The sequence below is a fragment of the Rhinopithecus roxellana genome, chromosome 14 (genome assembly GCF_007565055.1).
Source record: "Rhinopithecus roxellana isolate Shanxi Qingling chromosome 14, ASM756505v1, whole genome shotgun sequence".
In the NCBI taxonomy this organism is placed as follows: domain Eukaryota; kingdom Metazoa; phylum Chordata; class Mammalia; order Primates; family Cercopithecidae; genus Rhinopithecus; species Rhinopithecus roxellana.
In genome coordinates, this window is record NC_044562.1 from 65,664,583 (window position 1) to 65,678,009 (window position 13,427).

Genomic DNA, 13,427 nt, shown 5'->3' on the forward strand with positions numbered 1-13,427 from the left:
GCGGGTCTCAGCTGCAGCCTCTGGGGGCAGATGGCCGTGGCTTTGACAGTTGTCACTCACTTAACCTGCCAGGGCCTCAGATTCCTCATCTGCAAAGTGGGGCTTTTGACAGGACCTTCACTTCGGGCTGTGGTGAGGATGAAATGGGCTAACAAACGCTTAGCACAGCAGGCCCCAGCTGTGAGTCAGTATTCAAAACAGGTCTGGGTTCATCACCCACTTCCCCTCCTGCCTGAAGAAGGGCAAGGCCCTCTCTGCTTGGGGGAACATTTCTGCTAGCCCGGGGATGCTACTTGAGATGTTCAAGTGGACACACCCTTCCCTGACTACACCCTGGCACTGCCTGAGGCCTCGGCAAAATGATTAGACCAAGAGCTGCAGGGCAAGGGCCTCCTGTGATTAGACCAAGAGCTGCAGGGCAAGGGCCTCCTTCAGACACTGGACAGGAAGGCAGTTTTAGAAAGGAACCTTCAGCAAGTGGCTGGTTCCTCCATTGTTAGCACAGCTGGCACATTCAGTAACATCCCCAACCGGGCAGTGGGAGGAGTTGATGGTGACAGAGACCCAAATTGAGGGGGTGGGGGTGGGCAGCGGTCACAGCCAAGTGCTCAGGAGAGAGAGAAGAGGCTGCTCGCTCGTGGTAATGGTGACTTCCTCTGCTCCCAGGCCTCTGAAAGCAGCTTCTGAGCGAACGGAAAGTCCTTTCTTGATTAAACTCAGCCCATATTCTTGGCTCACCAAACAACAGCTGCCTCCAGGGGCCCAAAGCCTGGGTGCTCCAGGAAGGGTCCCCCTTGCCACCTTTGCTCTTCTCAGGGTTTCTGAGCTGGGCATCTTTGAACGGATCTCTAACACACCCACCTCCAAGGAGCCCTGAGCTTCCTCCTGGTTCAAAAAGCCCAAACTCCCTTCTCTCGTTCCCCAGACTCCAAGGAAGCCCCGGGCACCACACAGCTCATGGGAAGCTGGGGTGTAAGATCAGGCCTTGGAGTGGTTCTGACAGCTCCAAGGCTGCAAAACCTGCCACGAGACCAGCTCTCTGAACTCCAAGGCCAAGGTCCAAGGACAAGGTCCTCGACAGGGTGACGGGGAAGTGTGCATGTCAGATCACTCTGTCCTGTGACATAAGAACAACCCATCCCAGTGCTGGGCCCCCTCTAAGCCCCTCTGTCATCTCTGCGCCCAGGGAAGGAGCAGGTTGTACTCACAGCACGCAGAGCGCATATGCCCGGGAGATGGACTCGCTGGCACGCACCAGGAAGCTCCCATCCTTGCCCGTCCTGGAGAGCAGCTCCTCCGCCTTGGAGCGGGTGATGTTGCCGTGGTTCCAGCAGGGGACCATGGTGGGCGTGGGCCTCCTCGGCCGGGCCAGCGGGCACCCCCAGGACCTACACGCCACCGAGGGAAGCGGAGGCCCCTCTGCTGCAACCTGCCGCCTGTTGCCTCTTGGTGGCCTCGGCTGCTGCCACCAGCTTCACTGACTGACTTCCTGTTTCAGGCGCTCAGCGAGGGAAAGGAAACTGAGCGGCGGAGAACTTCCTCATTACAGAAACCAAGCGAGAGAGGGCGGGGGGAAGCCCTGGCCGTCCACCGTCCCCCACACCCCGCCACGGCTGCTGCGGCTCCCTCACCGGCCCTCTCCTTCCTGGCAACAGGTCGCAGCCTACAACTGAAGTGTCCAGGGGCAGCTGAAGTCCCACTGGGCAGAATGACCCGCTCCGGAGACGTCAGGAGAGTTGTGGCCACTTCTGAAGAAGTGTGGCCTAGCAGGCATGCGTGGGCCCGAAGAGTGGTTCTTCTGCGGCCATGCTGGCGCCCACGTGGGATGCCACGCCCTAGACGGGTCCCTGAGCCTTCTGCTCTCCCCCAGGGCTTTTCAACGCCCATCCTGAACCCCTAAAACACCCAAGGGGACACAGCTTCTCAACTGGGACTACAGCCTGCCCAGGACAGAGCAAACTTGAGGGGGAGGGGACAGTCGAGCCCTACCACTCCCCTTTAGAGACTCCCAGCGGCCTGGGTGCTGGGAGACCTTGGCCGCCACCAGCCGAGGCCGCCGAGGTCCAAGTGATGCCTCTGTGACCGCATTCCCCTCATTCCCAGGGGCTGGTGGATGCTGCACGGGCAGCACAGCTCTGATCACTGCAGTCCAGCTTGGAGACACACAAAGGGAGCTTGGAGGGGATGTGGACCATTTACAGTGGGAACACAGGCTGACTTTTTCCCTGGGCTTTTCCAGGATGCTGGGGAAACAAGCTCGGAGAGGAGAACCCCAAAGCCCCACAGGGCAGGCTGGCCGCCTGGCCAAGGACAACACGGGGTCCTGAGTCCTGCATCTCAGCAGTCGGGGTGGCTGGTCAGACTGCACCTCCTCCAAGGCTGGGCATGGCCACATTTGCCCACCTCTCAAAGGGGAGCTGCCTCTCCAGGGACTGCCATCCAGGACCAGTCATTTCTGAGGGCTCTGCAGTGGACACCCATCCCTCAGCCCCCAGACCTGGGTACCCTCCGTCCTTGGGTCAGGCCCACCAAGGCCGAAGGGGCAGGTGTTGACCCGCTGCACAAAGAGTGCCCCCCATCCCACATCCAGGCCTTGGCCTCCAGGACATGACAACAGACCCCCTCCAGGAAGGGGTACCAGCCAGGCAGCGCCACCACATTCAAGCTGTGGGAACCTGGTCAAGTTTCTTCTCTCTCTCAGCCTTGGTTTCTTCTTGTCTAATTTGAAGGACGTAGCTCGTAAAGGAGCTCACATATGCCCAGGGACTCAACGTGCGTCACGCTGATGGTTGTCCCAGGACAGGGTCCCCAGCACCTCCCTGCTGTAGCAACACGCACAGCAGGTGAGTCTGTAGGGCAGACAAAGCACTCCCAGTCCAGGACCTCTGGCCAGGCCTGGAGCCAGGCGTGGGGATACAGTGGTGATGGGAACAGGCCTCCACACTCTGGCCCTCCCGGAACACGCCACCTCTGCAGCAGCCCAGTGTGGAGGCCTCTCATTCCCCACCCACACCTCCACTCAGCGCCTGTCCACCCCCTCCTTATGGGGTCATCTCCTATGCTCCCATTGTGCATCTTCGCACCCTTCTCGCTTCCCTGCTGGCCACCAACATCCGTGAAGCCCCGGACCACGCCACCAGGAGGATCCATTTGCAATACTGGTCCCTTTACATCTCCACCCACTCATCTTTACCATGCCAAGACTGCTGTACTTAGAGAGCTTCCCCCAGGCCCCCAGCCCCCCATCTCTCACGCCTCTATTCCCATAGTCCTTGCCATTCCACAGAGCGAGATCCCCTGGCACACACGCCACACAGGCACGCTTCCCTCATTTTTAAGGCCCATCCCATCTTTGCTTCCTTTTCCACCCAATTGCCTGATCTATCCAGCATGGTCAGCTGGCTTGTCCCCCACTCTTCTGCCCTCCACATTCAGGAAATTCCAGTATCTAGATCAGGGCTGCCCTTTTGGTGGGTGGATTTTTTTTTTTTTTTTTTTTTTTTGTAGGTCTCCAGTCAATATAAATAATTTTAACATATTACAAAATTCAAGAACTCATGCGAGGGATAGTGATCTACCAATGAAGACTTCAAATAATGGCTAGAGAGTGGCCAGGCACAGTGGCTTACACCTGTAATCTCAGCACTTTGGGAGGCTGAGGGGGGTGGATCACCTGGTCAGGAGTTTGAGACCAGCCGGGCCAACATGGTGAAACCCTGTCTCTACTAAAAACAAAACAAAAACAAACAAACAAACAAATCAGCTGGGTGTGGTACATGCCTGTAATTGCAGCTAATCTGGAGGCTGAGGCAGGAGAATTGCTTGAACCCAGGAGGCAGAGGTTGCAGTGAGCTGAGATCACGCCATTGCACTCCAGCCTGGGTGATAGAATGAGACTCCATCTCAAAAAAAAAAAAAAAACATTTTACTGTTCCAAATTTTATAGCATAAAGGTAGAACCACACATCTTCCAGCCATATTCTCTTGAATGTGTTAGGCCATAATCACTGCATTCCTACTTTGACATCCCATTTGATGATGACTGCACCCCAGCCCTCCACATATAAGAACAGTCCCACTCTTCAGGGATGTCCACCTGCATCTGGCTTGGCAGGATCAATGTGGAGAGCTCAGCATCACCATGTGGATGGGAGGTGGGAGACGATGCTGATGGGAAGAGCCCATGGGTGTATGGGTGTTGTGGAGTAATGTCCTTGAAACCATTGGAGGAGGTGACTGCCTGATAGCTGGACAGGAGCCTCCAGAAGGGACAAGGGACTGCCAGCAGCTGCTGGCAGGGGTAAGGAAGGCCTAGACCACCTGCCACTATCCTTGCTGTCCTCAATGCTCAGGGTCAGTCAAAGGAGGAACCTGCTCCCCAGGCTGTGCCCAGGAGCCACTCAGTCATAGGGCCCCAGAGTGATTGCATGGTGTGATTCTACGCATCCTTTGGAGCATCTGGTCAACCTCACCCATGGGGCAGAGGCTTGGAAAGCAGCTGAGGGGAAGAAGCGGGGTCAGATTCACACATGTGATTCTAGGTCCAGACTGGGGCACCTACCCAAAGGCACTGTCAGCCCTGGCAAGCCCCAGGCCCCATCAGGGGACTTGAACAATTTCTGGGAAAGCAGTGAGAAGCATCAGGGTGGTCTGGCAGGCATCTGGTCGTGGGCAGTCAGCCAACTCTAGAAGCTCCAGGAAGAACAGACAGGCCTCAGTGTTGAAGAGGAGGGCTGAAGCGGCAGGGCCAAGGCATAGGAGCAATTCTGCTTTGGAAACCTTGAGAGAGGGCAGATCACAGGAAGGTTTGAGTCTCAGGACAGGGTCAGGGCAGGCTGGGAGAGAGGCACGATGGAAACGCCACCAAGCTTCTTGTCCAGGGGTCCTTCCACTGTGGACAAGAAACAGAAGGGATTTCAGGGTCTGAGAAGGGATTGAGCCAAGAGAGGGGAGGCAGAGGTCAATATATACTATATATACATACACACACACACACATACATATTACATTATATATCTATTGTGTGTATATGTATATATACACACATTATACATATACAATATATATATCTACTATGTAATGTTAGTAGATATACAATATATCTAAGCATTTGCCACTGTACTTCCCTTCCCCTCCTGTGTTAATCGAAGCCCTTTACTATGCCCCAGGGCTCCCAATGTCCCCCAGCCTGGGTGGATAGATAGATATCACTCATAGCTTGGGGTGCAGGGGGTGAAAGTGTTCGCTCATTGAGGGCTAAAAGCAAAGGGAGCAGTGATGGTTAATTTTATGTCAACTTGGCTGGGCCGCAGGACCCAGATATTTGGTCAACATTATTCTAGATGTCTCTCTGAAGGATTATTTAGATGACATGAACATTTAAATCAGTAGACTTTGAGTAAAGCAATTCCTGTGTGTAGGCCTCATCCAATAAGCTGAAGGTCTTAATAGAAAAGGACTGACTTCCTCCAAAGAGTGAATTTGCCAGTAGATTGCCTATGAACTCGAGCCACAGCATCAGTTCTTCCCTGGGTCTCCAGCCTCCCAACCCACTCCACAGACTTTGCACTTGCTAACCTTGACCATCCCATGAGCCAATTCCATATCTATCTATCTATCTATCATCTATCCATCTGTATATCTCTCTATCTAGCCATCCATCTCTAGCCATCTGTCTATGTATCTAGCCATCTATCTATCTATCTAGCCATCCACCTATCTATCCACCTATCTAGCCATCTATCTATCTATCTAGCCATCCACCTATCTATCCACCTATCTAGCCATCTATCTATCCATTTATCTATCTAGCCATCTATCTATCCATCTAGCCACTATCTATCTAGTCATCTATGTATCTAGCCATCCATCTATCTATCTAGCCATTTATCTAGCTATGTAGCTAATCATCCATCTATCTATCTATCTAGCCATCTATCTATCCATCTGTCTAGCCACTATCTATCTAGCCATCTGTCTATCCATCCCTCTAGCCATCTATCTATCTAGCCATCTATCTATTATCTATCTATTGATCTATAAATCTATCAATCTGCCTATCTATTTAGTCATCTATTTATCCATCTATCTATCTAGCCATCTGTCTAGGTATCTAGCCATCTGCTTATCTATCTATCTAGCCATCTATCTATCTATATATCTAGCCATCTATCTATCTATTTAGCCATCTATCTATCTATCTATCTATCTAGCCATCTATGTAGCCATTCATCTATCTAACTAGTCATCTATTTATCTATCTATCCATCCATCCATGTAGCCATCCATCTAGCTATCTAGCCATCTATCTATCTATCTATCTAGCCATCTATCTATCTATCTATCTATCTATCTATCTATCTATCTAGCCATCTATGTAGCCATTCATCTATCTAACTAGTCATCTATTTATCTATCTATCCATCCATCCATGTAGCCATCCATCTATCTATCTAGCCATCTATCTATCTATCTATCTATTTATCTATCTATCTATCTAGTCTATCTACCTATCTATCTGCTTCTCTGAAGAACCCTGATTAACAGAAGGGCAAATATTTGACTGTGAAGTTAGAAAGTTGCTCACTGGCTGGCGTAATCAGTAGTGAACTTCCCTCATCTTCAGACCTGATAATAAGACATCCTTGGCTGGAGAAGGGAGCAGTCACCCACAAGGAGCCTCCTGGAATCAAGCACCACTGTTCCCCTCCCAAGGAGCCCAGGGCAGGTGGGTCAGCCCCCAGGCTCCTGCTTCCTGGCACTGGGGAAGACCAGCTGGGAAAACCAGTCAAAAGCAGGAGCCAGCACCTTATTCACAGCTTATTAAGAAGGATGGATGCTCTCCTCTGTCCTGAGAATTTACCCTGCCCGCATCGACCCCTCTCAAATCAAAGGCCAAGGTCACTTACTGAGATGGTGGAAGAGGAAGGCAAGTCCCAGCCCCTGACTAGGATGAAGGGAGACCGTCCCACTGGAGATGTCTGGTAGAGCTGGAACACTCCCAAACCTAGGAGATCATGCTCCCTTATCATCTGCCAGGGAAAGATTTTTTCCCTCCCAGCTCTCTCCTTCACCACCCCCCCTCCCCCAGCGCTCGCTCGCGCGCTCTCTCTCTCTCTCTCTCTCTCTCTCTCTCTCTCTCTCTCTCTCTCTCCATCCCTCTCTCTCCATAGTTGTTTTTGGAGCTCTGTCAAGATACCAGGCTCCACCAGCCTGCCTTTCCATTTTCCATTTCCAGTTCCATTTTTGCTACCAACATCTTGACCTTTCCAGATCCACCCACGCCCCTGCAGGCACAAATTTTATTCAAATTTGCAGAGCTAGTGGCCACAGTCCTCTGAATTCCTGACAGACCTTGCCAGAGACCATCCATCTATGTGGCTGCACGGCTTCCTGGGGCTTGGTGCATCCCCAACAATGGGAAGGCAAGGTCTCAAATCACGGCACCCTCCACCCACTCCCTGTTCTGCGCCTCTGATAAGCTCCATTTTAGTGCTGTAAATCAGACTCTGAATCAGACACACAGAACAAGGCTGGGGTCCAAATCTCAGCTGTACCATGACGATTTAGCATCTCAGGATTGGTTTGCATCTCTGTAAAGGGATAGTGACACCTGCTGAAGAATGTCTGTGAAGTTATGTAGTGTGTCTGGCACCACGTAGGTGCTCACGATGAGGCGGGTCTCCCAGGGGGCCCCCTGACCAACTCCTGAAGGGCAGAGCTCCAGTGGGCTCCTGGGGACTCCACTGGGCAGCTGGCATCAGTGACGTTCGCCACTGGTTTAACAACCCAATTCTGGAAGAGAACTCTACCTGCGACTACAAAGAACCAGAACGCGTCTGGGTCTGCGCCTTGTGACTCTCGACCACCAGGTGGCGCTGCATTCTGGCCTCCCCCTGGGACGAGAGCCAGGAACATCGCTAACAGGCACAGGGGCGATTCCCAAGGAGTCCAGGAGCCCGTTGAGTCCATAATTGTGCTCAAGGACATCTGTGAATACCGAAGGCCTGGCAGCGGGCATCTCCTGTTTCACTGAAGATGGCGGAAAATCAAATGGGCTTGAACGAAAACAAGGAGAATTAGTATTGACTTTGGGAAGAATTGGGTAAGAGGAAACCATGTCCAAAAAGCCAACAAATGTCTCTTGTCAAGATTCTTAAGGGCCGAGGAAAATATTAATAATGCAATGTTAAGTGAAAAACCAAATCAAGGCCAGGCGCAGCGGCTCACACCTGTAATCCCAGCACTTTGGGAGGCCTAGGTGAACAGATCATCTGAAGTCAGGAGTTCAAGAACAGCCTGGCCTACTAAAAATCAAATTAGCCAGGTATGGTGATGGGCATCCGAAGTCCCAGGTACTTGGGAGGCTGAGGAAGGAGAATCGCTTGAATCCGGGAGGCGGAGGTTGCAGTGAGCCAAGATCACACCACTGCACTCCAGCCTGTGCGACAGAACAAGACTTCATTTCAAAACAAACAAATCAAGAAACCAAATGGGAATACATTACGATTCCAACTATGGAAAACCTCCATCCTGGAAAGACACTGGAAGTAAACACAGTTGAGTTAGGCGGTATATCCACGAGCAATTTTTCTTCTTCCATGTACTTTTCCAGCTTTCCTTTACTGCCCACATACTACTTTTGTCATAAAAGAAAATAAAAAGAGAACTCTGGCTCAAGGTCATGTGTGTAAAATCCTACTTGAAGCATTTTGTTTTGTGTGGATGGCTGGTTGTATCCTGGGAGATTCTCCCCCCATCATTCCTCTAGGATTTCTAAGAAAGAGACCAACTTTGCTCTCTTCAACCTTTTTTTTTTTTTAATTGAAAAGTAACATGTGCACATAGTAACATGTTATTTAACATGCTCAAAGGGGTTTGCAATAAAAAGTAAGTTTTCCTGCCAGCCCAGACCCCAGATCCGTTTCTCCAGGGCCAGTGTCTTGTGTAGTCTTTCAGTGTTTTCTATGCATATACAACCCGATTTTTGCAAGGCCCCATTTTTTAAATACTCTGTTATGTGCCTTTCATTTTTCACTTCGGATTTCTGGATATTTCGTGGAGCTAGTTTATGTCTACCATATTCTTTTAAAGATACCTACTATACTATATTCACAACATGGTGCATTTTACCAGTCTCCTCTCCCTGGACATGTAGATTCCAGGGTGTTTTTGTTTTTGTTTTTGAGATGGGATCTGGCTCTGTTGCCCAGGCTGGAGTGCAATGGCGAGATCTTGGCTTGCTGTAACCTCCGCCTCCCAGGCTCAAGCGATTCTCCTACCTCAGCCTCCTGAGTAACTGGGACTACAGGCATGTGCTACCATGCCCAGCTATTTTTTGCATTTTTAGTAGAGATGGGGTTTCATCATGTTGGTCAGGCTGGTCTCAAACTCCTGACCTCAAGTGATCTGCCCGCCTCAGCCTCCCAAAGATCCAGTTTTTAGTTAGTCTATCTGCAATAAAAATCGCTAGAGGAGGAATGAATGTTCAACGGTTGTGTGCATTTTTAATTTTGATTGGTTATGCCATATTGTCTTCCAAAGTGGTTGCACCAATTTACATACCTACTGTTGATGATAACTGGGGCTTAATATTTTCTGAAACTCAGAGGGGCAATTCTGGAGTGTCCTACTTTAAGTGACATGGATGAAGATCCTACTTATGAAACAGGTTTTTAAAAAACAAGCCCTGGGGACTTTTATTTCAAAGGAATTCTTGACCTTCATTACAATATTGATTTAAGAATGAGCTCTCTCCTTGCATTTGAACTTTTAGGAAAATGTATAAATACATTCCCTTTCTAAGAAAGCTATCTGGATCTGTTTCTTGCACTGAACATGAAGGGGCCAAGCCCATGGCCTCTTGGTAACTTCGCTGCCGTTAGGCCCACACCTGGGATGTGAAGCAAGATGGGCCTGTGATCTCCACCCTGCCACTGTGATTGCCCCACCCTACCTCTGTGGGGTGCCCTTGTTGCCACAGCAACCACCCCTCTCCTGGTTCTCCACCCCCAGAGTCAGATTTTTCAATTTCTAGGAACAGCAACTCTCAGCAAGACTCCCCTGAGCCAGACCCTGAACCCCGCCATCACCAGCACTGGCAGGTCTACCACGGCCACCACGCCTCAGGCCCCTGCGCCTCCTCCAACCTCCATTCTGGCCTTGAGCACTTCCCAGGCATGAATTATGACCACCTTCCTTGGCAGGGCCGACTACTGTGCTTCCTAAATGCAGTTCCTGCCAACAGCCACTCTTTCCGTGGCAATTACACGGCAGCTTCTTCCCAACTCCATGTTCTGTTCCTCTTCCTCTCTGCTTCTTCAGCCAGCAGTTGTCTGAACTAATGTGCCAAAACAAACAAACAAACAAACAAAAACCCCACCTGGTTGGTCCCAGCTTCATTCCTATCAGAAGGTGCTTCCCAGCATGGTCTTCCTCCCGCTCTCTCCTCCTACTTGGCCGGACTGGGTCTCAGGAAGCCCCAGGTTTTCTTGACTGCATCCTGGCCAGCTCCTAAAACTATGGGAAACATCTCTGAAATGCCTCCCCGCTCTTGCCCTTCCAGCCACTATCCCTGCCACCACCCCCGCCACCACCCCCACCTGAAAGCATCACCTCTTCCCTGGACCATTCCAGCCTTGCAGGCTACCCCAAGCAGGCGTCTTTCTCTGACACTGTGGCGTATCAGCACTCCTCTATCCTCCCACCCAGCCCTGCCCCCTGCCCTAGCCCAACAACTTGCTTGTTCTTCTCTCAGAGCCTTTTCCTATCATGACTTGCACTGTTTTGTGTGCACCTCTCTTCTCCCCTCATTAGATTCTCACCTCCGTGAGAATGCAGATCTGTCTTGTTCATTGCACACTGCAGCAGCATCCGGCTCATGCTGCCAGACAGTACGCACCTGTCTTGGTCAGCGCAGGCTGCCATAACTAAATACCGTAGACTGGATCCTTGAGCAACAGGCATTTATTTTTCACAAGTCTGGAGGCTGGAAGCCCAAGATCAAAGTGCCAGCATGGTCACACTCTGAGGAGGGCTCTCGCCCTGACTTGCAGGTGGCCGCCTTCTCACCATGTCCTCCTGTGACCTTCCCTCCTCGCCTCCTCTTTTTACATGGCCACCAACCCTGTCAGGTTAGGACTCCATCCTTATGACCTCATTTAACTTTAATTACCTCCTAAAATCCCAGTCTTCAAATACAGTCACATTGGGGGTCAGGGTTTCAGTATGTGAATTTCAGGGGGCGGGACATAACTCCCCTGAAGTACCCAGTACCAGTCCCTAGCAGTACCCAATAAACGTGTTGAATTAATAAAAATGATCAATATCTATCTACCATCTAACCATGTGGGAAGCACTGCTATGCTCTCTGCACGAGTTGCTTCGCTCAATCCTCCTGGACAACCCACAAACGGAAATCCTATTATGTCTATTTCACTGGCAGGGAAATTGAGACCAGAGAGATTAATAATTTGCCTGCAAGTTAGTGGCAGACCTGAGAGTCTAGCTTACATCTGCTTGATCCCAAAACCACTGTATATGCTACACACCTTGAGTTAAATGAGCTGGAACTTCTGTGCTGGGCTCTGCAACACGTTGGGCCTAGAGCCTCTGGCCGGCTCACCTATACTCTCCCCTGCATCCTCTCCTGTCTGGAAGCCTCTTGGGCTCCCACTGTTATTTTTACACAGACCATTATTGGAATTAGCACAGATAAAAAAAATTACTGGGTCTAGGCCCAAGGGGCTGGTCCCCAGCATACGGTAGTTTCAGATGACCATTTTCAGAGTCCTTGGAGATGCGTGTGCTGTGGAGATTTAGAGGAAGTTCCCTCTAGAACAGAAGCATGGGTCTCACCCTACCTTCTAGGTTTTTATTGTGAACTCAAAGATGGCTTGATGAGGCTGGGCACAGTGGCTCACGCCTGTAATCCCAACACTTTGGGAGGCTGAGGTGGGTGATCACTTGAGGTCAGGAGTTTCAGACCAGTTTGGCCAACATGGAGAAACCCCGTCTCTACTAAAAATACAAAAATTAGCCGGACATTGTAGCAGTTGCCTGCAATCCCAGCTACTTAGGAGGCTGAGGCAGAAGGATTGCTTGAACCCAGGAGGCAGAAGTTGCAGTGGGCCAAGATCATGCCACTGCACTCTGGCCTGTGCGACAGAGTGAGACTCCATCTCAACAAAACAAAAACAAAACAGAACAAAAAGATGGCTTGAAGCACACTTGCTGGAGGTGTGGGAGAGGGAACCAGGGCCGGGTTGTGGTTAAACCTGTCAAACTGCACAACCCACCCCACCCAGAGGTCATCGGCCTCATTGCAATTGTGAGCTAGTTAATCTCCCAAATCTTCAGTTCCAGATCTTCAGTTTGCAATACAGACTGCAAAGAACTTTGCAGGTTCACCCTAAAGCCTCCCGTTCATTCCGTGACTCCCCTGTGAGTGACTTCAACAGCCGCTTACTGCCTGTAGGACAAAGTGAGAAATCCTTGACAGTACTTACAAGACTGGAATCTGACCATTTCCTGACTCTCTTATTTCCATCCCACCCCTGAGAACTTGGCAGGAGTCCTCCTTACTCCATACCTGGATCCAGCACCTTCTGCCAACTCTGCCCATTATAGCTGCAGCCCAGGGAGCGCCAGCATCTCAAACCTTAGCCTCCCAATCACACTCCAGCCCTCGGGCTGCAATCGCTTCCCATTTTATCTCTGGTCAGCCCCAAGCCCTGTCCTGACCACCTCCTGTTCCCTCCTCTCCATCACACACACCGTCCACAACCTTTGTCCTCCCCATGCCCCTCAACTCTCTCACAGTTCCTTCTTCTCCCGCCACACCCAGCCAGAAGGGGCTGGTGATGTGCCCAGAGAAATGCCCCTGCCAGGCAGCACAGCCCAGGCAGGACAAAACCCACGGCTTCCCACTAGCATGGAGACCAGAGTCTTCCAGCCTCTCACCGGCCTTCTCTGCTGGCTGTGGCACCAAAGCCTGCATTTTTCCAGTGGACCCTGCTTCCCTACCTCACCTCCCCATGCTCCTCAGGCTAGCTCACTTCCAGAAGCCACCAAACATTAACGCCCTCACTATTCTGCCCACAGATGCTAGATGGGTCTCCCAGGCAGCTTTCCAATATGTCCACACCCGCCTTCTATCGCGTCCGCACCCGCCCCCATCCCATCATTCCCGGGGCTCCTCCAGTTTCTCCCCTCCTGTGGCTGGGACCAGCTCCCACAGCCACCCCCACACCTCTGGATTTTCTCCCTCTCCTCCCCACCCACTCCTTCCCCTCATCCTATAAGCAAGCTTAAGATTTTTCCATGTTACAAAATAAAAATTTTAAAAATCCTCCCTGACAAAGGTTCTCAGTCTTGGCGAAAGTCTGAAAGGCCCCACCCCAGACCAATTCAATAAAAATCTCTAAGGT

At 51.0% G+C, this 13,427-nt stretch overlaps 1 protein-coding gene across 1 annotated transcript in view; it reads right to left on the reverse strand.

Moving 5' to 3' along the window:
• INPP5D (inositol polyphosphate-5-phosphatase D) overlaps positions 1-1,717 on the reverse strand; it is a 153,547-nt gene extending 151,830 nt beyond the window's left edge. Inside the window, 1 exon segment of the mRNA XM_010353138.2 lies at positions 1,209-1,717. Coding sequence (XP_010351440.1) covers positions 1,209-1,342 — 134 coding nt within the window. The 5' untranslated portion in view covers positions 1,343-1,717.
• Positions 1,718-13,427: the final 11,710 nt, after the last annotated feature.